The following is a 26,167-nucleotide window of genomic DNA, read 5'->3' on the forward strand; positions in this document are numbered from 1 at the left end:
TCAGCCATGAGGACTAGAAGGCCTAATCCATATTGTATGCAAAAAAAAAAATATTTTATTTTACTTTGAAATAAAATATACAATCCAAAGAGCTTAGGGCCTGGGGCAGTGAAGAAGATGTTGGGGGTTGCAGGGAGAGACAACAGGGAGCCCATTTTGGGGTAGGAATCTCTGTCTCTGACACCTCTACCCCCATACCTTTGCAAAGAAAGAAGGGCCTGTAAGCCAGAAATTAATAGGGGCAGGGAAATACATGTTGTACTGGGTTCCTTTTCTGGAACAGGTCACTCAGATAACAGGGCACAACCTCCATCAAGTGACATCAAGACCACAGGCTAGTGTATAGCCCACCCACTCCCCATTATACATATGCACACACTGATGCTTAAATAGGCAAGGGTATACCCAAAGGCACATACTAAAGATGTATGTGTCAAGACTAGAACACCTGGACAGCCTTAGCAGTGGACTAGCGTTGATCTGGATGTGCACAGTAGATCTTAAGGCATGTCACGTGACGACCCTGTGGCGAGGAAAAGGCTGTGGATTTCAGATAGCAGCCTCTGCTCTGTGGTCCCTAACCTCAATGAGAGGTGGCTATGTAAGGATCTAACATGGGGATGTGGTTATGAACCTCAGAACTTTTTTAGCACCAGAAGATGGAGCTCTCCTGCCAGCCCAGCTGCTTGAGACTCAGGCAGGGTCACGTGATGCTGAGTGGAGGCCCTGTGTTTATTAAGGAGGTGGAGGAAAGAAGCCAGCAGGGCTGGGGTGAAACCTTGTCCTATGTCCTTCCTCCCATTTCCCCACCCTGGCTTCAATAGGGCCCAAAGAGGACACAGGTGGGGAAGGTAAGAATGTCTTCTTGTTTCTGGGCAGTGGCCCTCCTCCCCAGCAGAAGACAGATGGGTTCAGTATCGCTTTTCTTCAGGCTGAGAGGTAATGAGCAGCTCCTTGTTCCCGAAGTCCCACCAGGCAGTCATGTGGAACGCCATGTTGGTTAGAACAACAGTGTACTCCAGGATGGCAAAGATGGTGTATACTATCGTGAGGACACAGGAACAGCAAGGTAACCCTCTTTGCCACTGTAATTCAGGCTTGTTAAATCACTATACTACTAGACCAGCACAGGGAACATAAGAGCAACCAGCCTCCAAACCCAATGCCATATTGTACAACACAGAAAACATTACAACTGCCCCACAGCCATTATAACCACCGATGGATCCCAGCCTGGTCTCACCTCCAGCCTCACAATACATGTTGTGCCGAAAGTAGACAGCCAGGGCCGAGAAGAAGGCGATGAAGTTGATGATGAAGAGCCTCTGTTTCCAGCTGTAGGACTTTCGTTCCTAGGGGATGAGTTGCCTTATCATCCTGCAGATTGCTGGGTGTGTATGGGCAGCCTCCCCTCTTGTCCCTAGCTCCTAAAGGCTGGGCTTCACCTCCTTTGGTTCCCTGTTAGTGGTCTTGGGAAAGGATGCAAGCAAGGGCAGCAGGTATAATGGGCATGTTCACAGTCGTGGGAATGGGAGTGGGGAGTGATGAGGCCAAGGAGCAATCTGTAGCCCTCCTAATTCTGGGGGTGGAATTTTAAAAAGCTACCACCCATCAGACCAATATGGCCAGATACTGTGGAGGAAAGGAAGGTATATGGGTGGGACATGAGAATTATTACAGAAACCACAGCCCCTGACAGTGTTCCTAACCCATTGCTGCCTAAGTGGAGCTCTGCATTCTACCCCCACTGGAACATCTATATATTGCCCTTCAGTTCCCCATATTACCCTAACCCAGTCCTAAATTCAGACCAATCATATTCTCCTTGTTCCCATACCCGGACTCTTAACACCAGCACCCATCAGGGTTAGAACCCCAGTTCCCACCTCACCGGTACCACATCCTGAGGACAGGTGTCTTTGCTTTACTCCCGGGCCGACTGGTGCCCCCACTAGGGGCAGACCGTACCTCCTGACTTACTGTGTGCTTCTTGGTCAGCCGCCAGAGAATACAGGTTAGGAGCATGTAGCTGAGAGATGAGGCAATGAACACAATGAAAGCATTCTCGTGGATGGCTGATGGGAGAGAGGAAAGTTGGGGGCATTCATTGCAGGAAGCACCAAATTCTTTATGTAGATTGATGGGAGGGGAAGGCCACTCCTTGAAAAGGTGGGGTGTGTCCCCCTCCCTGGGCCCTCCCTACCCACGCCCCCACTCCGCCTCTTCCCAAGTCTGGACACCCACTGAAGTCCTCGGAGGAGGAGACATAGGTGAGCACTAGCAGCGCAAGGTTCTCGATGACGTTGAGGCTGAAGTTGAGACGGCAAAGCCGGCGGTAGCCAGGGCACGGGCAGGAACAGCTGAGGTAGTGATTACAGTAGGCGAAGGCCACCAAGAAGCGGGGTGCCGAGTGCAGGCCAATGCAGAAGCGCCATACGTAGCGCTGAGGAACCTCCCCGCCGATGGCTGAGCTCACCGATGGCAAGTAATTGGGCACCTGGGGAGTTGTAACCCGTCTGGCCGCTGGCCTCAGCAGGCCCTGCAGACCTGGAGATCAAGATCACCCTCCTTCCCCAAGGCTCTGCTCCAGCCCCACCCCTTTTCCAGGATGCCCTCTTTCAAGAGCCCACAGAGCTCTCCCAGGGAATCTCCCCAGGTTCCAGTTCCTGGGCACAATGTCCTCTGTTCTCATTTCACAGCCAGCATGAGATTTGTGTAGGGGCATGGTGGGACCTTCTCCCTCTCTCCCCCAACTGGAACCTAAACATGGCTGGAATGGTGTTGATGGTTTCAGATGCTCCCTGAACCCACAGCAGAGGGTTTGCCTCCAATAAGGGCCTATGGGAGATTGTAGGCCCTCAGATTCAGTCCCAGGGGCAGGGATGAGCCACAGACCATCTGAGCATCCTTGTGACCATGATGAATTCACTGCCCAGCGGAGCTGTTTGTCTGGTTGCTCCCAGATCCACTAATTCCTCCAGACAGGTATGCCACGGTGGCAGAAGGCACTGTGAGATCCTGGGGGAAATGGGCTAAAAGGATGCCCTGTACCTTGATCAAGAAAGTGGATGTTCCTAACTCACTGTACTCTAAGAATATGACCATGTTCCTATGCCTCTCTCCCACCCATCTTTTCTCAAAATTCCTCATGCTTTAAGGGTAAGGAAGGAGGAGGAGTTAATACACAGCTTAAGAACTGGTGTGTTGCTTGTATGGGGAGAGTAGTTTATATGAGTAAGGAAAATCAAAAGTGGGAAGAGGATCCCTTAAATACCAAGGTCGAGAGCAGTGCTTCTCAAGCTTTAATGTGCATAGTACTCACCTGTAGCTTGTGTTAAAATGCAAGTCTGAAGTAGAACCTGAGAAAGTGCATTTCTGAACGATTCCTGTGCTGTGGAAACTGCTAGTCTGTAGCCCAGAATTTCCATGGGTATTTTTTTATACACTTGACAAAGGCTAGGAGTGCTAGAGCCTAATAAGTGAACAAACCTGCTCTGAATATAGAGATGAAATTCTGGAAGATTCCTTCCTTTCTCCCAATAGGCGTGCTGAATAGTATCTGGAGCCTCTGGGTAATGCTGCTGCAATTCATGGGGCACAGGGGACCTGGTCAAGGATCAATCAGAGCTCTAGCCTCTGCAGAAAAGAAGGTGGGGTCCCTTCAGCAGTATTAGAAGCAGCTAAGTGCACAGCTTCAGGAGAAAGAGTGCTGCTCTCAAGGCCGTGGCTTGAGATACTATGGCTTGAGACTAGAACGTCACTCTGAATTATCAGTAGAGAGGCAGCCTGGAGGCTTTGAGCTACATAAACTGAATCTGCATCCCAGCTCTGCCTTTATTAGCTGAGTGATCTTGAGTATGTCATTTCACGATCTAAGCCTCGATTTCCTCACTGGTAAAATGGGCATAACACCACCTATGTTGCAGAGTTATTATATGTAATGCATCTGACATTGTCTGGCATATAGGGGGTACAACAAGTGGTGGCTTTCAGAAAACAAAACTTAGCTGAAGTGCTGCATAACCATTAAATATGGGAAGACCTACATCTGAGGTCAGTGGGAATGTTCCTTCTACTCCCTGAAATGCTCATTCTGAAAACTCATGGTCCAATCTCAGTTACATTAACAGGATCAGCATCTAAAGCTTGGATGGAAGAGGCCAGATGATTCAAGGGCCCAGAGCTCTGACAGATGCTGGGGGGAAGGTGGGATGGGACTGAGTTGGAGGGAAGCCTCAGGAGGAAAAGAGTTAAAGCTCCTCTCAGATAAGGAGTAGGAGTGGGATTCTATGAGCAGGGATTGATCTATCACACACACACATACACAGCCATAATCAGGTACATATAATCATGTCTCCTACTGTTCTCTCCTGCCACAAATTCCCTACTCACCAACTGTGCCAGCAACAAGGAATCTCAGGGGCTACACAGCTCACCTTAATGTTCCTATGAACCCAGAGCTAAGGGCACTGACAAATGGGGGCATAATTCCTTTCCCCAAGAATAATTTCTTTGGCTTGGGGACATGGCTCACTAGTCCTGTGTGCAGGACAGTAAATCAGAAACTTACATGGTATAAAGGAAGAGAAATTCAAAACAAAACTAACTCCCTCCCCAATCATGTTGCTATTGTTATGTGTCTTTGAGTTAATTCCATCTCACAGGACTGCCCCATGGGATTTCTATGCTGAAATCTTACTGGAGTAGATCCTTGGGTCTTTTCTCCTGCAGAGTGGCAGGTGGATTCAAAGCACCAACATTTGGGTTAGCAGCCAAGCACTTAACTATTGCACCACCAAGGCTCCTTTCTCCCATCAAAGCACCTCATATTTCACCAATAGATTCATTTCATTGGCCTCACGCAAGTCTCCTCAAGAATGATTTCTCTATCTACCTTGTTGCCCTAACCCCTTGCCAACTACACACAAATCTCAAATTCCTGTTGATTCTACAGCTACTCCTCTCTGGACTCCATTCTATAGTCACAGTTCCCATCTTAGCTCTGCTCTCCCCAGTAGCCTGATCTATTCCACTAACCTCTTCACTCATCTCCCTACCCCTACTCTTGCTCCTACCCTTAAATCTATCCTCTACTCAGAAGCCAGAATGATCTTCTGAAGAATAAACAGATTAGGACCCTTTCCTTTCAAAAATATTCACGGCTCCCCATTATCCTCTAAATAAAATCCAAGTCAGCGTAGTATCATTAAGAACCTTCTTCACCCCACAGCAACAATGTCCTCCTCCAAGAAGGAAGTCTTCTGCAACATTCAAGCTGGGTTAATGCCTCCTCTGGGTCCCCTGCTCCCTGTAATCCTTCTTATTACAATAGGAATCCCATCTGTCTGTGTATATGCCTTCTCTCGTATGAGATACTGAGGTCAAGTCCATGATCTCTGACCCTCAGAAAAGGCCTAGTGAACTGATCTAGGAGGCAGGATGTCCATTTACTCTAATGCTGGCGGAGCCCTGAGTGAACACAGGCCGTGGGACCTAGGGCTGCCAAGGGAAAAACAAAGCTTAAGGATCTGAGTACTCCAAGGTCAGGCCCCTGGCTTGGTCTTCCCTTTTCCTCATGATCTCTCTTGCCCATTCACAGTTATTTTGCCACCCACTGCACCCCATCCATTCTCTGCTCCCTTGTACTCACTATGATCCTTATCAACTCATGCAGGACCCTGACTCCACACTCTGTGACTCTCTCTTCCAAACCACCCCCTAATTCTGACTCAGCCTCTCATTCTTTGATCCTTTCCCGCACCCTTCATCTTCCCTCCTCCTTTTTCTGATTCCACCTTATCACCATCTTCCTAAGCTGGCCCTGACCCAGGTCCTGGGGCGCCTGGCACTCACCCCACAGTCAGTGGCCACTGTGTACTCAAAGTGGAACACCAGGGACCAGATGATGCAGAAGAAGAAGCCGAACACTGGGAAAGTGATGACCCACCAGACCATGGCCGTGAAGCGGAGCCGGAACACAGTCCCTTCGGGATCCAGGGGCTGGGAGGCCGCAGAAAACATCCTGTGGGAAGTGTTGTCCTGGCAGGGCAAGGGACACAACTTGGGGCCTTATGGGCTACCTGTACCTGGGAGAAAAGAGCCTTTTCCAGACCTGGCTCTCTAGGGAAGAGTCAAAGCAGAAGGAGTAGGAAGCCTATAAGAGGAAAAAGAAAACAGTGTAGAAGAGAAACAGGTACAGAGAAAGGTGGGGAGAAACTGGCAGGCTAAGCTCTCAAGAGTTTCCTTGGTGTATAAGTCCTATAAGTCCACTGAAGAATCTGGAAAATAGAGGCTCCCAATAGCCTGGAGGCTTTGGTGGCCCATCTTTTGCTCAGAACCCTTACACCCTGGTCACACCTAAGAGTGTCAAGGGTTTATATTTCCATTCCATTTGTTGTTGTTGTTGTTAAGTGCTGTTGAGTCGGGTCCGACCCATAGCGACCCTGTACATAGAAGGGCAGAAGGATCAAACACTAAGACTAAGGCTGCTTGTCACCTGACAGCTTAAAGCTTCAAGTCTAGGATTCCTTCAGGCCAAGTAACCTAGACAAAGGACCCTAGGCTCAGACTGACCAAAGCCCTTCCACTGACCTTGTCTGACCACATTCCTAGTCCTCACCCAAGTTCAACTAGGAACAGTTTCAATGAGGCCACAGGCTGCCAGCTATCCCACCCACAGGCTCAGAATGATCCACAGAATAATCCATGCCTCAGGCCAGTAGTACAATGGTCCCAAGATATCATAAGGCCTACAGAGGCCCAGACCCCTCATCTGCTTCCCTTTTAAGAGGACTATGTTACCCAAACCAAGGTTTGGGGATATCTAAGGGTTACAGAATTTTTCCTGCTATGTTGTACCAGACCCAGGCAGCCTCCGTCCATGACAGACTCAGGGAACAGGGCTTCTTTGACTCCCTTCCCCCACCTATCCCTGACTACCATAAAATATACACTGAGTTCCCTTCTGGGGGCCAGAAAGAGAGTTTTTAATTGAAAGACCAAATCTCCCCTTAGGACTCATCTTTCTCTCCATTAAGAGCACCCCAGTCCAACTCAGGGTGAGGGAGGAGGGTAGGGGTACACTAAGCAACACTCACACTTGGGTGCTGAAGGATCCGAGGCTTGGCTTGCAGATTCCAGCCAGACTGAAGCTTGTACTAAAACTGGAGGGTCCCACCTCCGGCTCTCAAGGACCTGCCCTCCCGCCCACAAAGCTCAGTTCTCCACGCCTGCCCAGGCACACTGCCTTCCCAGGATCACCAAGGCTATGACATAAATCTCAGAACATGCTGCAAAGGTAAGAAGTGATACTAGTTAAGGTCAGCCTACAGCAGCTTCCTTGCCAGAGATGGGGCCTCTCTAAGGGTTGTGTCCAGGAAGATAGGTGGCAGGTTTCTGGGAAGGGAAAAGAAGAAAACAGACTATAATCTGGCCCCTTTTTGTTAGAAGTCTGGGTATGTTTGTTGGGCCCTGCTGGAGAACTTGGCTAATCCTGTGCCAATAGAATCAGGATCCTCCCCAAAAATCCTAGGTGTGTTTGAATGTGAGGTATCAATGTCCTACCTGTGTAGAAACAGCTAATGGTAGCTCAGCCCCGGTAGCACAGTAGATTAAGCACTAAGCTGCTAACCACAAGGTTGGCAGTTCAAACCCTCTAGCCACTCCATGGCAGAAAGATGAAGCTGTCTGCTTCTGTAAAGATTTACAGTCTTGAAAGCCCTATGGTACAGTTCTACTGTGTCCTACAGGGTCATGAACTGACCTTAGCATTGGGTTTGGTTTTTTTTAACTGATGCAAAAGAAATGAAACTGATGCAAAGAAAAAAATGACCAAAGTGGATGTCAGAAGATACTATGAAACCTGATCATAAAGTAATTAAAATGATGGAAGAAATGATGATGCAACACAGTTGAACAAAACATTTCAAAGGACAGGGCTAGAAGACAAAATAAAGACAAAGTATTATAATAAAATGTCCATAGACCTGGAGTTAGACAAGCAAAAGAGAAAACACCCTTAGCATTTCTCAATCTGAAAAAGCAGGAGAAAAAAACATTCAAGCCTCAAGTTGAAATACTGAAAGATTCTGTGGGCAAAATATTGAACAACGTAAGAAGCATCAAAAGAAGAGGGAAGGTTGAGGGGGAGTTAAAGGCACGAAGTGACTGGCTAACAAGCTTTCAGGAGAGAGTTTAGTTTAAGAGTGTGTGGGGGAAGAAAGAGTCCCCACTGAATAGTTTTCATCTTGTCTGGATGGTTCTGGTGAAAAGAGATGGGGATAAGATTCTTATGATTCAATAGTGAGTAACAGTTATCATGACTAATTGCAACTGTCACAATTGTAAAGGTAGAGTTTTGTATCAAAAACAGGGGAGTAGTTGATCTTACGGTCCAGAAACAGAGGACCCTAGGACCACCAAGGGAGAAAAGCACAAACAGAATGCGAGACCTTATCCAGAGGAGCACTGACACCAGAGATGGAGGCAGTGATGGGGACATGGAGAGGAAGGAGCAGCTGAGGACTCTAGATTCACGGGAAGAGAAAGACTAAGAGCTGGCGGCCAGGAGGCAGGCTTGCAGAATGTGCCCTTTGGTGGTGTAAATTATTATATGTTGTTGTTGTTGTGTGCCGTGGAGTTGGTTCCGACTGTACAGGGTTTCCGAGGCTGTAAATCTTTACAGAAGCAGAAAGCCTCATGTTTCTCCCATGGAACAGCTGGTAGTTTCGACATCTGACCATGAGATTAGCAGCCTGATTTGTAACCACTACGCTACCAGAGCACCTTAAATTATTATATATGCCTGTTTAAAAAAAAAAAAAGAGCTAAAGTGAATAGAGAGAGAAATACTGTTATCTGATGGTACATGAAGGGGATTATAATCATTGTAATGAAACAAGGTGCATGACTTGTTGGATTTAAAGCTGATGATCTGTCCTGTAAACTTTCACTCAATTCACAATAAAAACTTAAAAAAAAAAGAAGAGGGAAGGAATACATAGGAATTGGTTGAATTGGTCAACATTCAACCACTTCAGAAGGTAGCATATGATCAAGAACCAAGGGAATTGAAGAAAGAAGCCCAAATTGCACTGAAGGCACTGGTGAAAAACAGGCTCCAAGGATTCATGGACTATTAATTGAGATAGTCAACAAATAAATATAACACTGGAAGCACTCATTTGTCTATGTCAAGAAATCTGGAAGACAGTTACTTGACTGACTGACTGGAAGAGATCCATATTTGCGCCCATTCCAAAGTAAAATGATCCAACAATATATGGAAATGATCAAACAATAAAATTAATATTATATGCAAATAAAATTCTTCTGATGATCATTTATAAGTGGTTGCTTGATAAGTCATTCATTGATAAAGAGCTGCCAAGCAATCAAGCTGGATTCAGAAGAGGGCATGTCCTTTGATGTCAGATGGATCTTGGCTGAATGTTGAGAATACCAGAAAGATGTTTACCTTGTGTTTCATTGACTATGCAAGTCATTCAACCGTATGACTCATAACAGATTATAGATAACATTGCGAAGATTGGGAATTCTAGAATACTTTATGTGCTCATGTAGAACCTGTTCATAGATTAAGAGGCAGTCTTTTAAACAGAACAAGGGAATACTGCATTGTTTCAAGCCAGGAAATGTATGCATCAGGGTTGCTTCCTTTCACCATATTTACTCAAACTGTATTCTGAGCAGATAACCTGAGAAACTAGATTATATGAAAAAGAATACAGCATCAAGATTGGAGGAAAACGCATTAAGAACCTGTGATATGCAGATAATACAACCTTGTTTGCTTAAAGTCAAGAGGACTTTGAAGCACTTACTGATGAAGATCAAAGAATATGGCCCTCAGTCTGGATTACACCTCAATGGAAAGAAAACAAAAATCATCAAAGCTGCACCAATAAAAAAAAATCATGAAAAACCGAGAAAAGATTGAATGGCAGAACAACGACAAAGGCATGGGAAGGCACAAGGAGGAGTGCAAGGGGTTAAAGGCAGCAGAGGTAACTACTGATAAATATGTTGCTGTTGAGTGCTATTGAGTCAGTTCCAACCCATGGCAACCCCATATAGGTTTTCTGATGAGCACCTGGTGGGTTAGAACCGACCTTGCGGTTCAAGCTGACTTTGTAGTCCAGCACATTATCCTGGAGCACATTATCCTGCAGCACCACACCTGGACTCCAGTGATATAGAATCCTGCAGTAATGGTGATCTACATGAATACATACAAGCTGTGAGAGGCAGTGTGGTCGTATACCAACAAACAAAGCTTTGACAGAAGATATTTGTACATACGTATTTACCGTTGCTGCAAACACATCCATGTGTGGTTGAGCTATACAGGGGACAAAGCTTTGAAACTTCTTAGACATTACCTAACAACTTGAGGGAATGAGTCACTGGGACTCGGCACAACACTCACACTTGGGTGCTGAAGGATCCAAGGCTTGGCTTGCAGACTTCAGCCAGACTGAAACTGTTCTAAGACTGGAGGGTCCCACCTCTGGCTCTCAAGGGCCTGCCTTCCCACCCACAAAGCCCAGCTCTCCACACCTGCCCAGAATCACCAAGGCTATGACAGAAATCCTGGAACATGCTGCAAAGGTAAGAAGTGATAGTGGTTAAGGTTAGCCTACAGCAGCTTCCTTGACAGAGATGGAGGTGGGATACCATGGTCAAGTGGCATAACAGTCCACAAAGACAATGTTTTACATTTTACTTTCATGAGTAGCAACTGGAATCTTTTAAGCTAATGAGTGGCTATCTAAGGGGTCTCTCCCTGTCTGGAGAAAGGAAGAGTGATGAAAACTGAAGATGCTTTGAAACAGTTAGTCTAGTGGACAATGTGAACATCAGTCTCCATGACCCTGAGACCAGATGAACTAGATGGTGCCTGGCTACCACTACTAACTGCTCTGAAAGGGATCTCTTAAAAGGTCTTAGAGAGAGTGAGAGAAAATGTAGAGCAAAACTTAAATCATTAAAAAAAAGATCAGACTTACTGGTTAGATAGAGACTGGTGAAACCTTGAGATAATGGCCCTTAGTCACCCTTCAGGTCTGGAACTGAACTCATCCTGTGGCTCAATTTTCATCCTAGTAATACATAGGTATGTTGGGAGAACATCGGTGAGGTATGCACACCATAGAGTGGTCAACCATTCAAAACCAAAAGGGTAGCATTTACTCAAGGACATAATTCAAAAGGGTTGGGAAAGGAGGAGGAATGGAAACAAGAAACACAGGGAGCAAATGAGATAAATAATGTTACATTGAGATGAAATGAAGCATGTGATTTGCTGAATGTAAAACTAATAATCTGCTTTGTAGACCTTCACTCAATATACAATAAAAAGTTTAAAAAAAGAAAAATCCTTATAACTAAACCAATAAGCATCCTGAAATGGAGAAAATACTGACGTTGTCAAGGATTTCATTTTACTTGAATCTACAATGAACTCCCAGGGAAGTCGTCATGGTCATGATGTGCCATCGTGTTGGTTTAGACTCATAGCAACCTTGTTCAGGGTTTCCAAGGCTGTAAATCTTTATAGGAGCAGAGAGCCTCATCTTTCTCCCGCAGAAAGCAGTCAAGAAATCAAGGGTTCTACATCCTACCCAGCTAGTATTGCTGACTGCTCTGATTGGGATCACAATAGAAGGTCCTAGCCAGAATGGGAAAAACATGTAGAATAAAATTCAAAATCAAAAAAGGACCAGACTTACTGGTCTGATAGAGACTGTGGAGCTCCTGAGAACATGGCCCTTAGATAACCTTCAAACCTGGAAGTGAATCCACTCCTGGGGATCACCTTTTAGACAAACAATAGTCGTTATTCTTGCCATCAAGTCAGTTCTGACTTGTAGTGGCCATGGATAGAGTTTCTGAGGAGGTGGGTCTGAACCACCAAGCTTGTGGTTAGCAGTTCAGGGCTTATCCTACAATGCCACATCAGGACTCCAGCCAAACAGCAGACAGGCCTATAAAGTGAACAGTAACACCTCAGAACAGTCAACCTTAGGAGACAAAAAGCGCAGCAAAAAGAAGGCAAAAAGGGGCAGGAAAGAATGGAAATGGGGAACCCAGGATGGAATTGGGAAGAATGCTGTTACATTAGCAGATTACAACTAAAGTCACAAATCAAAATGTGTATAAAATGTTGAAATGAAAACTAATTTGTTCTGTAATCAAATAAAATAAAATGGCATATTGCTTTGGACAAATCTGCTGCACAAAACCTCTTAAAATGTTAAAAATCAAAGACGTCACTTTGAGGACTAAGGTGTGCCTGACCCAAGCCGTGGTAGTTTCAATACTCTCAATTGCATGTGAAAAAGCTGGTCAATGAATAAGGAAGACCAAAGAAGAATTGATGTCTTTGAACTATGGTGTTGGCAAGAATATTTAATATACCATGGACTGCCAGAAGAACAAACCTGTCTTAGAAGAAGTACAGTTAGAATGCTCCTTTGAATTGAGCATGGTGAGACTTTGTCTTATATAATTTGAACATGTTATCAGGAGGGACCAGTCCCTGTGGAAGGACATCATGTTTGGTAAATTAGAGGGTCAACAAAAAGAAAGGAAGACCCTCATTGAAATGGAGTGGCAACAGTTAGTGCTAACAGTTAACGTGTTTGGTCGCTAACTGTTAAGGATACAGGTTCAAGTTCACCCATAGGCACTTTGGAAGAAAGACCTGGTAATCTACTTCAAAAGATCACAGCCTATGGAAACCCTATGGAGAAATATCACAAAATATGAACAGCAATTCTAGTCTGAAACACATGGTGGGAGGGCAGGGAGATGTGGGTGGGGTTGCCATGAATTAGAATGAATTGCCATCAACTGGTTTGTTGTTGGTGTTAAGTGCCGTCGAGTCAGTTCTGACCCATAGCGACCCTGCATAGGGTTTCCAAGGAGTGACCGGTGAGCTTGAACCACAGAGTTTGTAGTTCAAACGGCTTTGCAGTCTGGCACATTAACCCACAGCGCCTAGCAGCCAGTAATAAATAGAAAGGGCACAATTCTCTCATTGTAATGCACAGGCCACCTGGAGTCCTATGACCAGATCAAGGCACAGCATAGAGAGGAATAGTGACCAACTGTTCTGTAAAATTTCACCCATACCATAATAAAGTATGGCCAAGTCCAGGGTAAAGTCAGGTGGAAGGAGCCTAGAGAACATGTTCTGTGAGGGTTGCCTGAAGGAATTGAAGACGCGTTACCCAAGAATAGAAGACTCAGTGATCACCATTACTGTCTTCCTATCTCTGTAGAGCTAGCCTGAAGACAGGAGAGTAGCTTTATAGTCCCCAAGGAGACCCAGTGCCAGAGCAGAAGTCCACATAGGAAAGTGTACCCTCACTGCAGGAAAGAGCTTGGTAACTGTTAGTGACTAAGCCTCCTTGGAAATACGATTCCTAAGGAGAAAGAAACTCCCCATCATTGGGTGCAAGCAGAAGCAAATTCATCCGATTACAGGTAAGACTAGGTAACTTTATTATTTTTAGGGTCAGCCGCTGTTGGGAGAGTCTGGGTAAGAAAGTCAGAGCATATATGAAAACCTCCAGATGGGCCCAAGCAGTATGAGTAAAATGTTTCTAGAGTCATATATGTTTGGGCCTAGTCTTGCCCCAGAGGAGCCAAGTTCCCCTCAAGCAATTACCTATGCCTTAGTTCCTTCACTGGTGTGCTTGTTGTTGTTGTTGTTGTTGTGTGCCGTCGAGTCGGTTCCGACCCATAGCGACCCTGTACAGGGTTTCCGAGGGTGTAAATCCTTACGGGAGTAGAAAGCCTCATCTTTCTCCCGCGGAGCGGCTGGTAGTTTCGAACCGCTGACCTTAAGGTTCACAGCCCGATTCGTAACCACTACGCTACCAGAGCTCCTTCACTGGTGTGCTAGATGTGCTAAATAAATATTATATATTTATTACAAGGGAGTTAAACAGAGGCTGAGCAGCTCTGTTTAACTCCCAGGCAATAAATACATAATAATTTTCAGTGTGGACTAAGACTGCCTTATACATGCCCTCCTATTCCTAGGGTTGGAATCCTATCCATTTACTCAACAATTAGTTTATGACTCAGATGCAGAACCCACCCTCACAAGAGCTCCTTGGTGGAACCCAGACACAAATATAATGTGATGAAACTGTGTAAGAGATAGCATAAGGAATTATGGGCACTTAGAGGAGAGAGTGGTTAAATTTAACCTAAGAAAGCTAAGGAAGGCTTTTTCCAGGAGGGAACAACTAAGCCAGACTTTATAGGATGAATGGGAGTTGGCCAGTGTGATGGGAATATTTGGTACATTTATCTGAGATGAGAGCTAGGTCAGGGAAGGCTATGGGATACTTCCTGATCCTCCCCTTCAGATCACCTGGCCACTTCCTTTTTCTCCAGTCCTATTCCTTTTGACAGCTTCCAGTTCATTTTGACAGCATCCCACAGTTCAAGGTCCACTTCTAAACAGTGACAAATCAGAAGTAGTCACATGAAAACACGAAACAGGCCCTCACCCCACACTCGCAGCCAGATTCCACTGCCAGCCCCTGCCCTTTCTTCTGGAACAGATGCTTTTCATAGGAAGGCAGGAGCCCAGATAGCCCGGGACCTTCAAAGATTTTTTTGAGACTAGTTCCAGGGTTCCACATCCAGGTTCTGCTCCTTCTTCTCCATCTTAAGCCCTTAGGCTAACATCTCTTGCCCTGCCTTACAGTCTGACAATCTCCTTTTTCTTCTTTTTTTCCTTACTTACCCTCCATACTCCCCAAACCACCTTCCCAACCTCCCTTTACCTGGAGTTCTATACTAGCCTTGGAAAGCAGCAGGGTACGAATTATCAACCCCATTTTAAACATGGAAAAATCAAGGCCAGTGTCTCTATATATCAAGGTCATTCAGAAAGTCAGTAGATGAGCTAGAAACAGAACACAGATCAACACAGGCCTCACTCCATTTATTCCAAGATCCTACAGAGAAAAAACTCATAACTTTCTTCCTGACCCAGGACCCCATATCCTTGTCCAGAGGGTACCTGGCCATCTATGGAACCTCAGAGGGCATGGACACAACATACACACACATAATCAGGTTCCCATCCAGACAAACACAGATATAGTATCTCTCACACATATACCCCATACAAAGCTATTGAATATAGTCATGTGCCTCATAGTTACACTCGCACATTCAAAGACTCATATTCCCACAGAGACAGGTACAAGTCCAAAACACCACAATAAGGGGCCCCAAATTCCCTTAGCCTAGTCTTATTCTCTCTCCTCAACCTCCTGACCCTCAGGAAACCCTGGGCCTCCTGAAGCTGCCCCACCATCAAGTATAGATTGATTTCTGAGTTCTAGGGATGCCCAACTTCAGTGACCACAGCTCCCATTGACTCTATGGACGATGGAAGGAAGCCAATCCGTGAGACCTCAGCTTTCGGGCATCGCCCCAGTAGCCCAGTATGTTTTTGGACCCCACTGGAGAACTGTCTAATCCTGTGACAAAAGAATCAGGATTCAAAACTATCCAAATGAGCCTGAATATGAGGTATCAGTGACCCCCAAGCCCTACCCCACAGTGTGTAGCTGTTGTCTCCTTGAAGTGGAAGAGCAGGGACCAGAGGACGCAGAAGAGGAAGGCGACAAGTGGACAGCAGACCGTAACCAGGGCCACCAGGGTGAAGCGGAGCCGAACCAGGGTCCCATCCCGGTCCAGTGGCAGTGGGACCTGGTACATCTTGTCAGACCTGGGAATGAAGTGGCGGGCTATCAGCATCCCAGGGTTGGGGTTCAGGAATGAAGCCAGCTTTGTGCTCAGTCCTAAACTATCTATGCTATGGCGTGTCTCCACATGAGGGAGAGGTCACCTAGAGTGGCCTAGACGAGGAAGACTGACTTGGAATCCCAAAAGAACATTCACCCCCAATTTCAGGGGGGAGAGAACAGACCAAATCTGTGATAGGAAGAAGCCTAAACACATTGGGAGACTATCCCCCTTACTCCTATGCCTGGCTTGACAGGTCTAGGACTACAAGAGCTGGTTTAACTAGTCTCTTCTGATTTCAGAAACCAACTCTAAAATCTACCTATAGACAGAATGGTCCTTCTCCTTCCCCAGAACTTTGAGTTTCAGGCCCAGCTGCCAGGTTTCAGGACCTCTCATCAACTCTGTGCTTCACCCACTGATTCACAGTCCTCCCATGCCTTCAGTCCCCTCCCAGGTTCCATGTGCTCTGTGTGTCTGCATCAGCCCACAGCAGCAGAGCTCCATGGAAGAGGACAAAACCTAAAATCCCTGTCTGTCCCTGCATACTGCCTCACGTGCTCTAAGGTGAAAGGCTTTGTAGAATCTGGCCTGGCACTAGCCTGGGCTTCTGTTTGCTGGGGAGAGCTATTGGTCAGTTTCTGGAGGCTTCCTGGTGCTCAGAGCCTGCCCATCATACTCCCAAGATCAACTGACGGCTTCAGAGGACTTGACTCCCCATTAGACAAGGACATTTAAGGTTAGGAACTTTAGTAGTTGAGTATACACCAATAACACTAGCCCATTCCCCTCTCAATGAATACCAAGGGCCGTTGAAGCCAACAGAGGGACAGCAATATGATCAGTCACACAGCAAACAGAAGAACCAGTACTGGTGAGATGGGGGCCCATGAAGAATCACACACTAAAACTCTGGCCTTCCTTGACCCCACTCTCTCTGGGTCAGAGACCTGGCAGAAAGTCAGGTTTCAACTGGGATGAGGGAAGGAAGAAGAAAAATGTTGAAAATGAAATCCTATATAGATGAGTCAGTCAGTCTTACACTCTTTGTAAACCAAGACACAGAAAGGGAGATCTTCCTTTTTCAAGACCATACGCTGAGCTGGAGGGAAAGTTATCCTTGGAGTTTAAACTTTTTTTCTGGCCGAACTCAGCCTAGCTCCCTCTGCACAAGGAACCCGCCTTTCTGGGCTAAAAGAGCTTGTCAGATCAAGTCCAAACTCTTCCTGAACACACCCTAGCCTGACTCTCTCCTCTAGCCCCGCCCTCAAAAAGAACCCTGACCTTCAAGTCAGGCGGGTCCCTGGCATTCTAGAAAGAACCAGGTAGATGTTTCTGCATTTTCATCCATTTTTCCCATTCACTTCTCTGCCACATGGGATCAGGTAGTCTGCCCCAATGGCTCAAGTTCCTCTCTCCTTTTTAAGGGCTAGCAACCTCCCAGGGGAGTTGGAAGGGGTTCTGGTAACCCTCCCAGATGAAACACATTTCCTGGATCATTCTCAAATGGATGTTTCTTAGGGTCCTACAAAGGGAACACCTCTCCCACCTAGCCCAAACCCCATGCAGATGCAGCATCACTAGTCCTTACTTCAAATTGCCCTTCCAGAGGCAAGTGGGCTCTAAATTCCTCCCATTTAGCTGTGTGACCTTGGGCAAATCACCTAAACACTCTAGGCCTATTTCCACAGTTGTGCAGTATGGAAATCATGTGGTTTAGATTCCTTCTAACATCCCAACAACGTGGTCATTCTTTTGCTCTAGATTTCAGGACAAGTTGTTTTCTACCAGAAAGCTGTCCCTTGACAGCTCTAACTGGCTCATAGGTAATATTTAACTGAAACTGACAACTGCTATTTTAGGAATACCTCATCTCTAAAAGTCCCTAGAGATCATGTTAGTCTGCTGTTATTGTTAAGCGCCGTCCAGTTGATTCCGACCCATAGCGACCCTGTGTAGGGTTTCCAAGGAGCGGTTGGTGAGCCTGAACCACTGACCTTGCAATTCAAAGGACTTTACAGTCTGACTCATTAGCCCACAGCGCCACACCAGGACTCCATGTTAGTCTGTAGTCCACATTTATTCTTACTGGGTGTGGCACTGTATAATAAGCGCTGGACTGCCAGCCACACGGAATCCTGGTAAGATAAGCACTGGACCACAAGGTAGATTTGAATCGCAAGGTCGGTGGTTCAAACTCACCAGCCACTCCTCAGAAACTTTATACAGGACTGCTACAATTGACTGGACAGTACTTTACAACAATGGCTGCTAAGAGTGCGTGGGTGGTACAAAGGGTTAATGTGTTCAGCTGCTAACCAAAAGGTTGGCAGTTTGAGTTCATCATCACGAGGCACCTTGGAAGAAAAACCTGACAATCTACTTCAGAAGAATCCACGAAGCAAACTCAGCAGAGCACAGTTTACTGTAACACACCTTAAGCTGGAATCCACTGACAATTACTTACTGAGTACCAGGCATCCCACGGAGCACTTGCTATGTGAATATAATGAATCCTCGTTATGATTCAATGAGTTAGGCACTATAACCTGGATATTTCTATTTTACAGATGAAGAAACTGAGGCACACGGAGGCGCATTTGCTCAAGGTCACAGGCTAATAAAGAGCAGAGCTGGGATTCACAATCAGTCTGTGATATTCCTTGAGTCTCCACATTCTATCCTCCATACCTAAGAGGAATGCTGGCCTAGTGGGGTAAAGGCGGCCCCAAGGAGTAATGATGTGGAGCTGGAATTGCTCGATCTCAGCAGACGACCACAAGGTGAAGGAGGGGAGGGAATGAAGTAAGAAGCTCCTGCGATTTGGCGTGTGTGCGTGAAGGGGCAGGTACCAGGACCTCAGCGCTAGGGGTCCGGCTCTACACAAGGCCATACCGCGTGGCCGAGCTCCCGCCGATCCAGCATACCCATCCACATACTCACCCAGGAGTGGCGGTGAGAAGGCGGCTCCAGCGCAGAACCGGAGCCGGGGATACCTGGCCCGGCCAGGGTCGAGCGACTGGGGCTGGAGCGGGAACGATGAAGGCGGGGCCGGCGCGCTTGGGGCGGAACTTGGGAAGGAAGCGGTGCCCAGATCCTCAGTAGGCCCCTCCCCGCTAGTGGAGACCCAGGCCCCCAAGCCCCCCTTAATCAGCGCTCCCTCACGCCATGCATCTCCATTCCACAAATTCTGACTGCGTCGGGGGTGCAGGAAGAGCCCAGGACACATGGTTTAACACGTTGGACTAGCCATCTGCCACCTTACCTCTCAACTGCGTTCCATCACCTGTTGAAAGAACATACAATTAATTCTACAGGCTCTCAGACCCTGACCATCTGTCAGTTTGCTCTCAAACCCTGACCACCTCTATTGCCCACCTCCATTTTAAACGAATCATTCAGCTTCGCCTTTCTGTAACAATAAAAGCAGCTTCATCCCAACCTCGGCGCCCCTCCTCAAACTTTGTTCGCCAGAGCATGCTGGGTGCATTTTAGAAAGGTGAGCACTTAGCAAGGAGTGAGACCCAGTGATCCAGTGCACCTGGGCCCTATTCCCGCCTTTCATCAGGAGAGGGCGCCCTATCCTACATAGCAGGAGGAGAGGCTCCCCTGTCCCCAACCCAGTGTCTCCCCATCACGAGGTTTCATCCCTAGAAACCAGTTTCCAGGGTTCCTGCCTCACCCTAATTCTCTGACTCATAAAGAAGCTTGAGGGGACCCTTGGCTCCAACAAGAAAGGTGGGTGAGGGGGCCAGTAATTCCTCCTGCAAGACAGTAGGGGTTGCCAGCATCTGCAGGGGGCAGTGTTACCATCACCATCACGTTTCCCCTTATTGAAATCCTTACAGTAATAACACATCCTGATCACCTATTATGTCTGGTGTGGCACTGTAAGATAAGCACTGGACTGCTAACCACAATGTCAGTGGTTCAAACCCACCAGCTGCTCTTGGAAACCCTATACAGGGAGTCCTGGTGTGAAGCTGTAGGATACAGCACTAGCCTGCAAGGTAAATTAAGTGCTCACATAACAGTCAGGATTCAAGTCTAGCATCTTAATCTCTAGAACTGCCCCTTTGCAAATGGGGAAACAGAAGCTCCAAGTTGTTAACTTGCCAGAGCTCAGTTTCATTCACTCTTATCCACTCAGCCTCGGTCCTTTTTCTGTGGCAGACCTTGTGTTGGGCAATGGTGGAGAACCAATATGTCTGATTTGATTCAGACTCCTAGAGACTCCCAGTTTGGAAAGCAGGTATCTTATTCTAAAAACAATCTAACTCTGAATTTCTCAATTCATCCTTTAAGTACAAAGACAGATATTTAGCAAAATTTTACTAAAAGAACCACCTTCAACTAATTTCAAGTAACTAGGCAGGTTTTCAGCCTTGGAGCTACATGTCTAGCTCCAGCCCATGAGTGGCATACTCCTGACCCTTGTTCCCTAAATATCATTCCCTGACTCTAAAGAATTTCCAACGTCTGAACCTTAAGGTGCTCTAATCCTTGGGCCAAATTCACCATGTAGCCCTGAACCTCAGTTTTCACATCTGTAAGTGGTTTTAAGAATATCCATAAGACAGGATTGTTGTTAGATTTAAATTAAGTAATTTAGTGGCATGTCAATCATATGCAAGGTACTCAGTACATATGCAAGATAATTATGACTAGGCATGTAGGCTACAATTTGAACTCTACTGCTTGCTGTCTGAGCCTTTTATGAACTGACTCTGACTTTCACTGAACCTCTGAATCTGCTTTCCCCATTGTCAGTTTGGAAGACTTATCACCCACTTTGGTTTATATAAAGAAAAGTGGAAGGAAAGAATGAGGTCTTACTATGTGCCAGGGGCTTAATGCATATACTTTTATTTGATCTTTTTGATAATTTGGTGAGATAACGCTGATAGAATCCATTTTACAGATAGAGAAGTTAAACAAGTATCTAGTCTCACCCACATTGAGTAGGTGCTCAGTCTTTGCTAAACTGGCATTTGTCCATTCTCCAAGTAGCTGCTGCTACTGTTGAGGTCTCCCAGTGTCTCCTGCCCTTCTGGTTGGTTTGCCTGGTGTCTGGATATACCCCAGACCTGGGCCTGAAACAGCACCACTATATTCCAGCTTCAGCCACAATCGCTGCTTCACTCCCTCACCCACACATATGTTTATACACACATATGTCAAGGACTTCATTCTTCTTGGATCAACTATCAACACTCATGGAAGTAGCAGTCAAGAGATCAGACGATGTATTGCACTGGGCAAATCTGCTGCACAGGAACTTTTTAAAGTATTGAAGAGCAGAGATGTCAGCTTGAGGACTAGGGTGCGCCTGACCCAGGCCATTGTGTTTTCAATAGCCTCATATGGATGCGAAAGCTGGACAGTGAATAAAGAGGATCGTAGAAGAATTGATGCCTTTGAGTTGTGGTGTTGGAGGAGAATACTGAGGGTGCCATGGACTGCCAAAAGAACCAATAGATCTGTTTTGGAAGAAGTGCAGCCAGAGTGCTCCTTGGAGGCCAGGATGGCTAAGCTTCGTCTCTCCTACTTTGGACATGTAGTCCGGAGGAAGCAATCGTTGGAGAAGGATGTTATGCTGGGTAGGGTGGAGGGTCAGAGAAAAAGAGGAAGACCTCCAACAAGATGGATCGGCCAGGTGGCATCATTGATGGACTCGGGGGTGGCAGCGGTGGTGAGGTTGGCCCAGGATCGAACATTGTTTCGTTCTGCTGTGCATGGGGTCGCTATGAGTCGGTTCCGACTCGATGACACCTGACAACAACAATACCAAACACCCAAAGCCATTTGTTCACAGGGACATTCCAGCTTCTAGCATCATAGAGACAGCCCAGAGCTGTGAAGCAGCAGAAGAAAAATGAATGTGGGATGTTGTTGTCCAGAGCAGCTTCTTACAGAAGACCTCCTTCCCTGGTCTCCTTGCCGTCTTGCCTATCCACTACCCTTCACATTACAACCACATTGACTTTTCTTAAAACATAGATCTAACCATGTCCTACCCCAGTTACCAATTATTTATTAACTCCCCAGGGCCTTCAGGATCAAAAGAAAATTCAACATCCTTCATATCTGACCACCCTCTACTTCAGCAACCACATATTGTACATTTCAGCTAGTCCTCTCTCCTTCAGATAGCTTTGCTCAATTTCATCCTTATCTCCCCTAGATGGCATGGTCTGCCCTCAGCCCCACTACACAGGCGGCACTGGATGGTCTTCCATTACAGCAGAAGGCCTAACAACAGAAGCAAAATGACTTGTTGCCTGTCTGTTTCCACCTTCCAACTTGGGAACTCAGTTAGGATGGAATCCTGCCTGTTCTGTTTCATTTCTGTATCTTTCAGTTTAGTCCAGGGCTTGGCATACAGTAGGAACTTGGAAAACATTTCTTGAATTGAATTTAATTGGGATTTGAAGGATGGGCAGAATTTAAATATATCAAGAAGTGGGTTAGGCTTTGTAAAAAGGCCTTTAAAGAAAGTCAACTGGGAGTGAGGGTGGGAGTGGGAGTGTAGCAGGGAAGTAGAGAGGAGGGGATATACGTAGATAAGTGTGGCTAGAGACATCCAGCTTCAGGCCAAGCTCTGACCCTGCCTCCTGGCCAGTGTCAGAAAAGACAATCCTCTTCCTGGCCCAAGGAGGAGTTGTTCTTTGTTCTTTCCAGACATCTTTTTCATGGCAAAGATATCTTTCTTAGATGGTTTTAAACTATCCAACTCAAGTTCATCCATCTTGCCTAGCCCCACTTTACCTCAAGCAGTAATTAAATCTTCATAGTTCTATGGAATTTTCTATGACTTCTCCATCACTTCTAGGATGAAGTCTCAGTTTGCATGCCTGGATACACTGAGTTCTTTCCTCACGCCACACCTTGGCTCTCCCTGTTCATGTAGCCTGGAATGCTTTATATCCTTTGTCTCATTAAATGCTATACTTCCTATAAAGATATTAATATAACACTTGTAAGAATGCATGTAGCAATTTCTAGGTTAATCACTAAAATATTAGAAAAAGAGAATTTAATTCCCAAACTAAAGAATATCATAAAAATAAAAACAGAATAATCTAAAAGGATGCAAAAAAAGGATAGATACAGATGGTCTTAGTCGTTAGGGAAATGCTTATCAAAACTAGAGAGTCCTGGTGTGAGGCTGTAGGATAAGTATTGGACTGCTAACCTCAACATTGGTGGTTCGAACCCACCATCCACTCCTTGGAAACCCTATACAGGGTCACAATGAGTTGGAACTGACTCAACAGCACTTAAGAAGAAGAAGAACAACAGGATAACTATATATTTTTTTTATGGGGGGAAAAAAAGTGTTGGCAAGGATGTGGAAAAATTGTTGTTGTTAAGGACCATTGAGTCAGTTCCAACTCATAACAACCTTGTATAGGGTTTTTGGAGTAGCTGGTAAGCTTGAGCCACCAACCTTGCAGGACAAACTGACCTTGCAGTCCAATGCATTAACCCACAGTGCCACACCAGGACTCTGTGGAAAAACTAGAACTCTCATATATTGCTAGTGAGAATGTAAAATGGTACACACTTTGGAAGACAGCTTGGTTGTTGTTGGTAAGTGCCATGAAGTTGGTTCTGACTCATAGTGACCCTGTATAGGATTTCCAAAGAGTGGCTGTTGGGTTGAAACCACCAGCCTTGTGGTTAGCAGTCCAGTGCTTATCCTACAGCACCACAGCCTGGTAGTTATACAAAAAGTTAAGCATAGAGTTATTATTCCAAAACGAAACCAACTGCCATTGAGTTGATTTCAACTCCTGTGTTATCATTGTTATTGCTGTTGCTAAGTGCCATAGAATCAGTTCAACTCATAGTGACCCTGCATAGGGTTTCCAAGGAGCAGCTGGTGAGTTTGAACTGCCAACTTTGTGCTTCAAACTGACCCTGTGGTCCAGTGCTTATCCTACAGTGCCACACCAAGACTCCAGTGTTACCATATGTCATATGAGTATTATCATATAATCCAGTAATTCCACTTTTAGTTATATACCCAAGAACACACATGTCCACTGGGGGGGATATTCATAGATGTTCATAGCAGTATTATTTTATTCATAATAGCTGAAAACTAGAAACACCCCCACTGATGAATGGATAAACAAAATATGATACATTCAGCTATAAAATGGAAAGAAGTTCTGCACACCTGCATAGGTCATAGTCCTTTAAGATGTATTTCTGAGGTCCTTTTCTGTGTTAGACTTCATATCTTAGAGCATGTAGAGTTGTTGGCTTTTTAAGGAATACAAACAATACCTTCCATTTACTGAAGGTTTATTATGTATCCCGTACCATGCTAAGTGCTCTACATACATCATTTAATTCTTACAACAACTATACTTATAGTTATTATCCTCCTTTTATAGACAAGTAAACTGAGGTTAAGAGGGGTTAGGAAATTTGTCCAAGGTCACACAGCTAATATTTAGTTAGAACCCAGATGTAAGCCCAGGGTTCTTTGGCTCTAAAGTCCAACATATTTACTATTTCTTTAATATAGAAAATATTTCACTTATTCATTCATCAAACATCTAATGTGCACCTACTGTGTGCCTGGAAAACAAAAGTAAATTACTACAGGAAACACTTGAACAGATTTGGGTTTAAGGATTGGAGGATGAGAAATCAAAGGTTCAAGAGGACAGTGAGAAAGGTACATTAACTGTTTGGATGGAGTTTAAAGAAGGTGACTAAGTCAGGTGCTTGAACTAGTTTCACCATTTGGCCATTAATATACACATACATTTTTACTTCTTTCAAGCATCTACAATGTAACAGATTTATTTTATGTCATCTTTATAACCACTCCTTTTTGACAAAATCAAATATCACTAATCCCTTGCTACTATTAAAAACCCAGGATTTCATGTTTTGAATAGAGCCTATTTCATTTCTGCATTGATAAAGGTGGTGGTGGAGAGGTAGTCTGCTAGTGTTTTCTGAGAATGAGCACAGCTCCTGCTAATTTATACGAGAACCTCATTTAAGAAGTCCAGTCTCTAGAACACTGCTCACCCCTCCTGTAATCAGGTTTCTGTTGCTGATACAGAAGACAGGAAAATAAATAGGGTACAAAGTGACAGAGACCTGCTGGGAGCATTATTTCAGCTCCACTCGGACAGGCTGACAAATGTATCCCAGAGAAGGTGGGAACATTTGAATTGGATTCTTTAATACGTAAGGGTTGCCTGATAAGAACTCTCCATGCTTAGGCACTCAGTTGCAAACCAAAGAGTCTGCAGTTTGAACCCACCAGCCAAAGATTAAAGCTTTGGATGGACCAGGTGGAAATATACTGGAAGGCAAGGGGTTCCTGGGTGTGGCTCTGTGGGTTAATGTGCTGGACTGCAAGGTCAGTTTGAACTGCATTAGGTGGTTCAAGCTCACCAGCCAGTCCTTGGAAACCCTATACAGGATCGCTATGGGTCGGAACCGACTCGAAGGCACTTACAACAACAAGCGTAGCTGTTGGACTCCTAGAGTAGTGCTGTAGGATCAGCACTGTGCACTGTAAACCACAAAGTTGGGCACCCTATGCAGGATCACTGTGAGTAGGAACCGACTCCATGCTATTTAGCAACTCTAGAGTAGCTGTTATCATGAACTAAATTCCATGAATACTTATTTGTACCAGGCTCATGCTGGGCCATTCCATTAGGACATTTTGAATGTTCTAAAAATATAAAATCGATCCCAGGGTATCCGAGATAATTCTCGCCTCTCTTTAAAAGAAGGAAACTGAGCTTCAGAGAGGGGAAGGGTGTGCTAGGGTTGGAGTCCAGGAATTGGGGTTTCCGAGCAGATTCAGGCAAGTTCTGCAGACAGACGGACCTCCCCGGAGTCCTCCAGCTATGCATAGGGTCAGGCCAAGAAGCGCTGACTAGGCGACCATGACCATCAGCATCGGGGAACTGAGGCAACCAAAGGGTAGAATAGTTACCATGCCATCCTGGAGCCTTCCTTCTGATTGGCCCGAGCTCCCGCAGCCCGAGTCTCTCGGCTCCAAGGAAGAGGGAGGAGCCTCGGCATGGCGTCACCATCCTCTCCTACACCCCGCCCGGTACATCCCAATCTAGCCACTCATGAGCTCACTTCGAGGGGCCCTGTGTGACGCCACGACTCTCTCTCAGCCAACCGCCGCAGTGTGGGGGCGGGACTCCATAATCCCTTCCACCGCTCCTCTCCTTTTCCTGTCCCTAACTCTTCATGCCCCTCCTCTTCCCCCTTGTCCCTTCTCCTGAAGACCGCCCACACGTTCTGGTTCAAAAGACGAGTTGCCCAATGAGTAACAGGGCGGGCCTAGAGTGGCGGCATCATCTGCCAATGCTCA

General features: G+C 45.8%; 1 protein-coding gene across 3 annotated transcripts; it reads right to left on the bottom strand.

The window, feature by feature from the left end:
- Nucleotides 1–911: 911 nt before the first annotated feature.
- Nucleotides 912–25,874, bottom strand: PGAP2 (post-GPI attachment to proteins 2). Of its 3 annotated transcripts, none has more exons than XM_006870255.1 (7): nucleotides 25,775–25,874; nucleotides 19,064–19,082; nucleotides 15,607–15,781; nucleotides 2,245–2,497; nucleotides 1,981–2,075; nucleotides 1,244–1,352; nucleotides 912–1,042 (listed from the first exon to the last, which is right to left on the bottom strand). In XM_006870255.1, exons 3-7 carry the CDS (start codon nucleotides 15,769–15,771, stop codon nucleotides 912–914), a joined length of 753 nt encoding a protein of 250 aa, XP_006870317.1. In that variant the 5' UTR covers nucleotides 15,772–15,781; nucleotides 19,064–19,082; nucleotides 25,775–25,874. The 3 variants fall into 3 exon arrangements, with proteins under 3 accessions (XP_006870317.1, XP_006870316.1, XP_006870315.1); XM_006870254.1 differs by having other exon boundaries at nucleotides 1,969–2,075; XM_006870253.1 differs by lacking the exons at nucleotides 912–1,042; nucleotides 19,064–19,082; nucleotides 25,775–25,874 and having other exon boundaries at nucleotides 1,252–1,368; nucleotides 1,912–2,075; nucleotides 15,607–15,771.
- Nucleotides 25,875–26,167: the final 293 nt, after the last annotated feature.

Source organism: Chrysochloris asiatica, unplaced genomic scaffold, assembly GCF_000296735.1.
Source record: "Chrysochloris asiatica unplaced genomic scaffold, ChrAsi1.0 scaffold00140, whole genome shotgun sequence".
Classification (NCBI taxonomy): Eukaryota; Metazoa; Chordata; class Mammalia; order Afrosoricida; family Chrysochloridae; genus Chrysochloris; species Chrysochloris asiatica.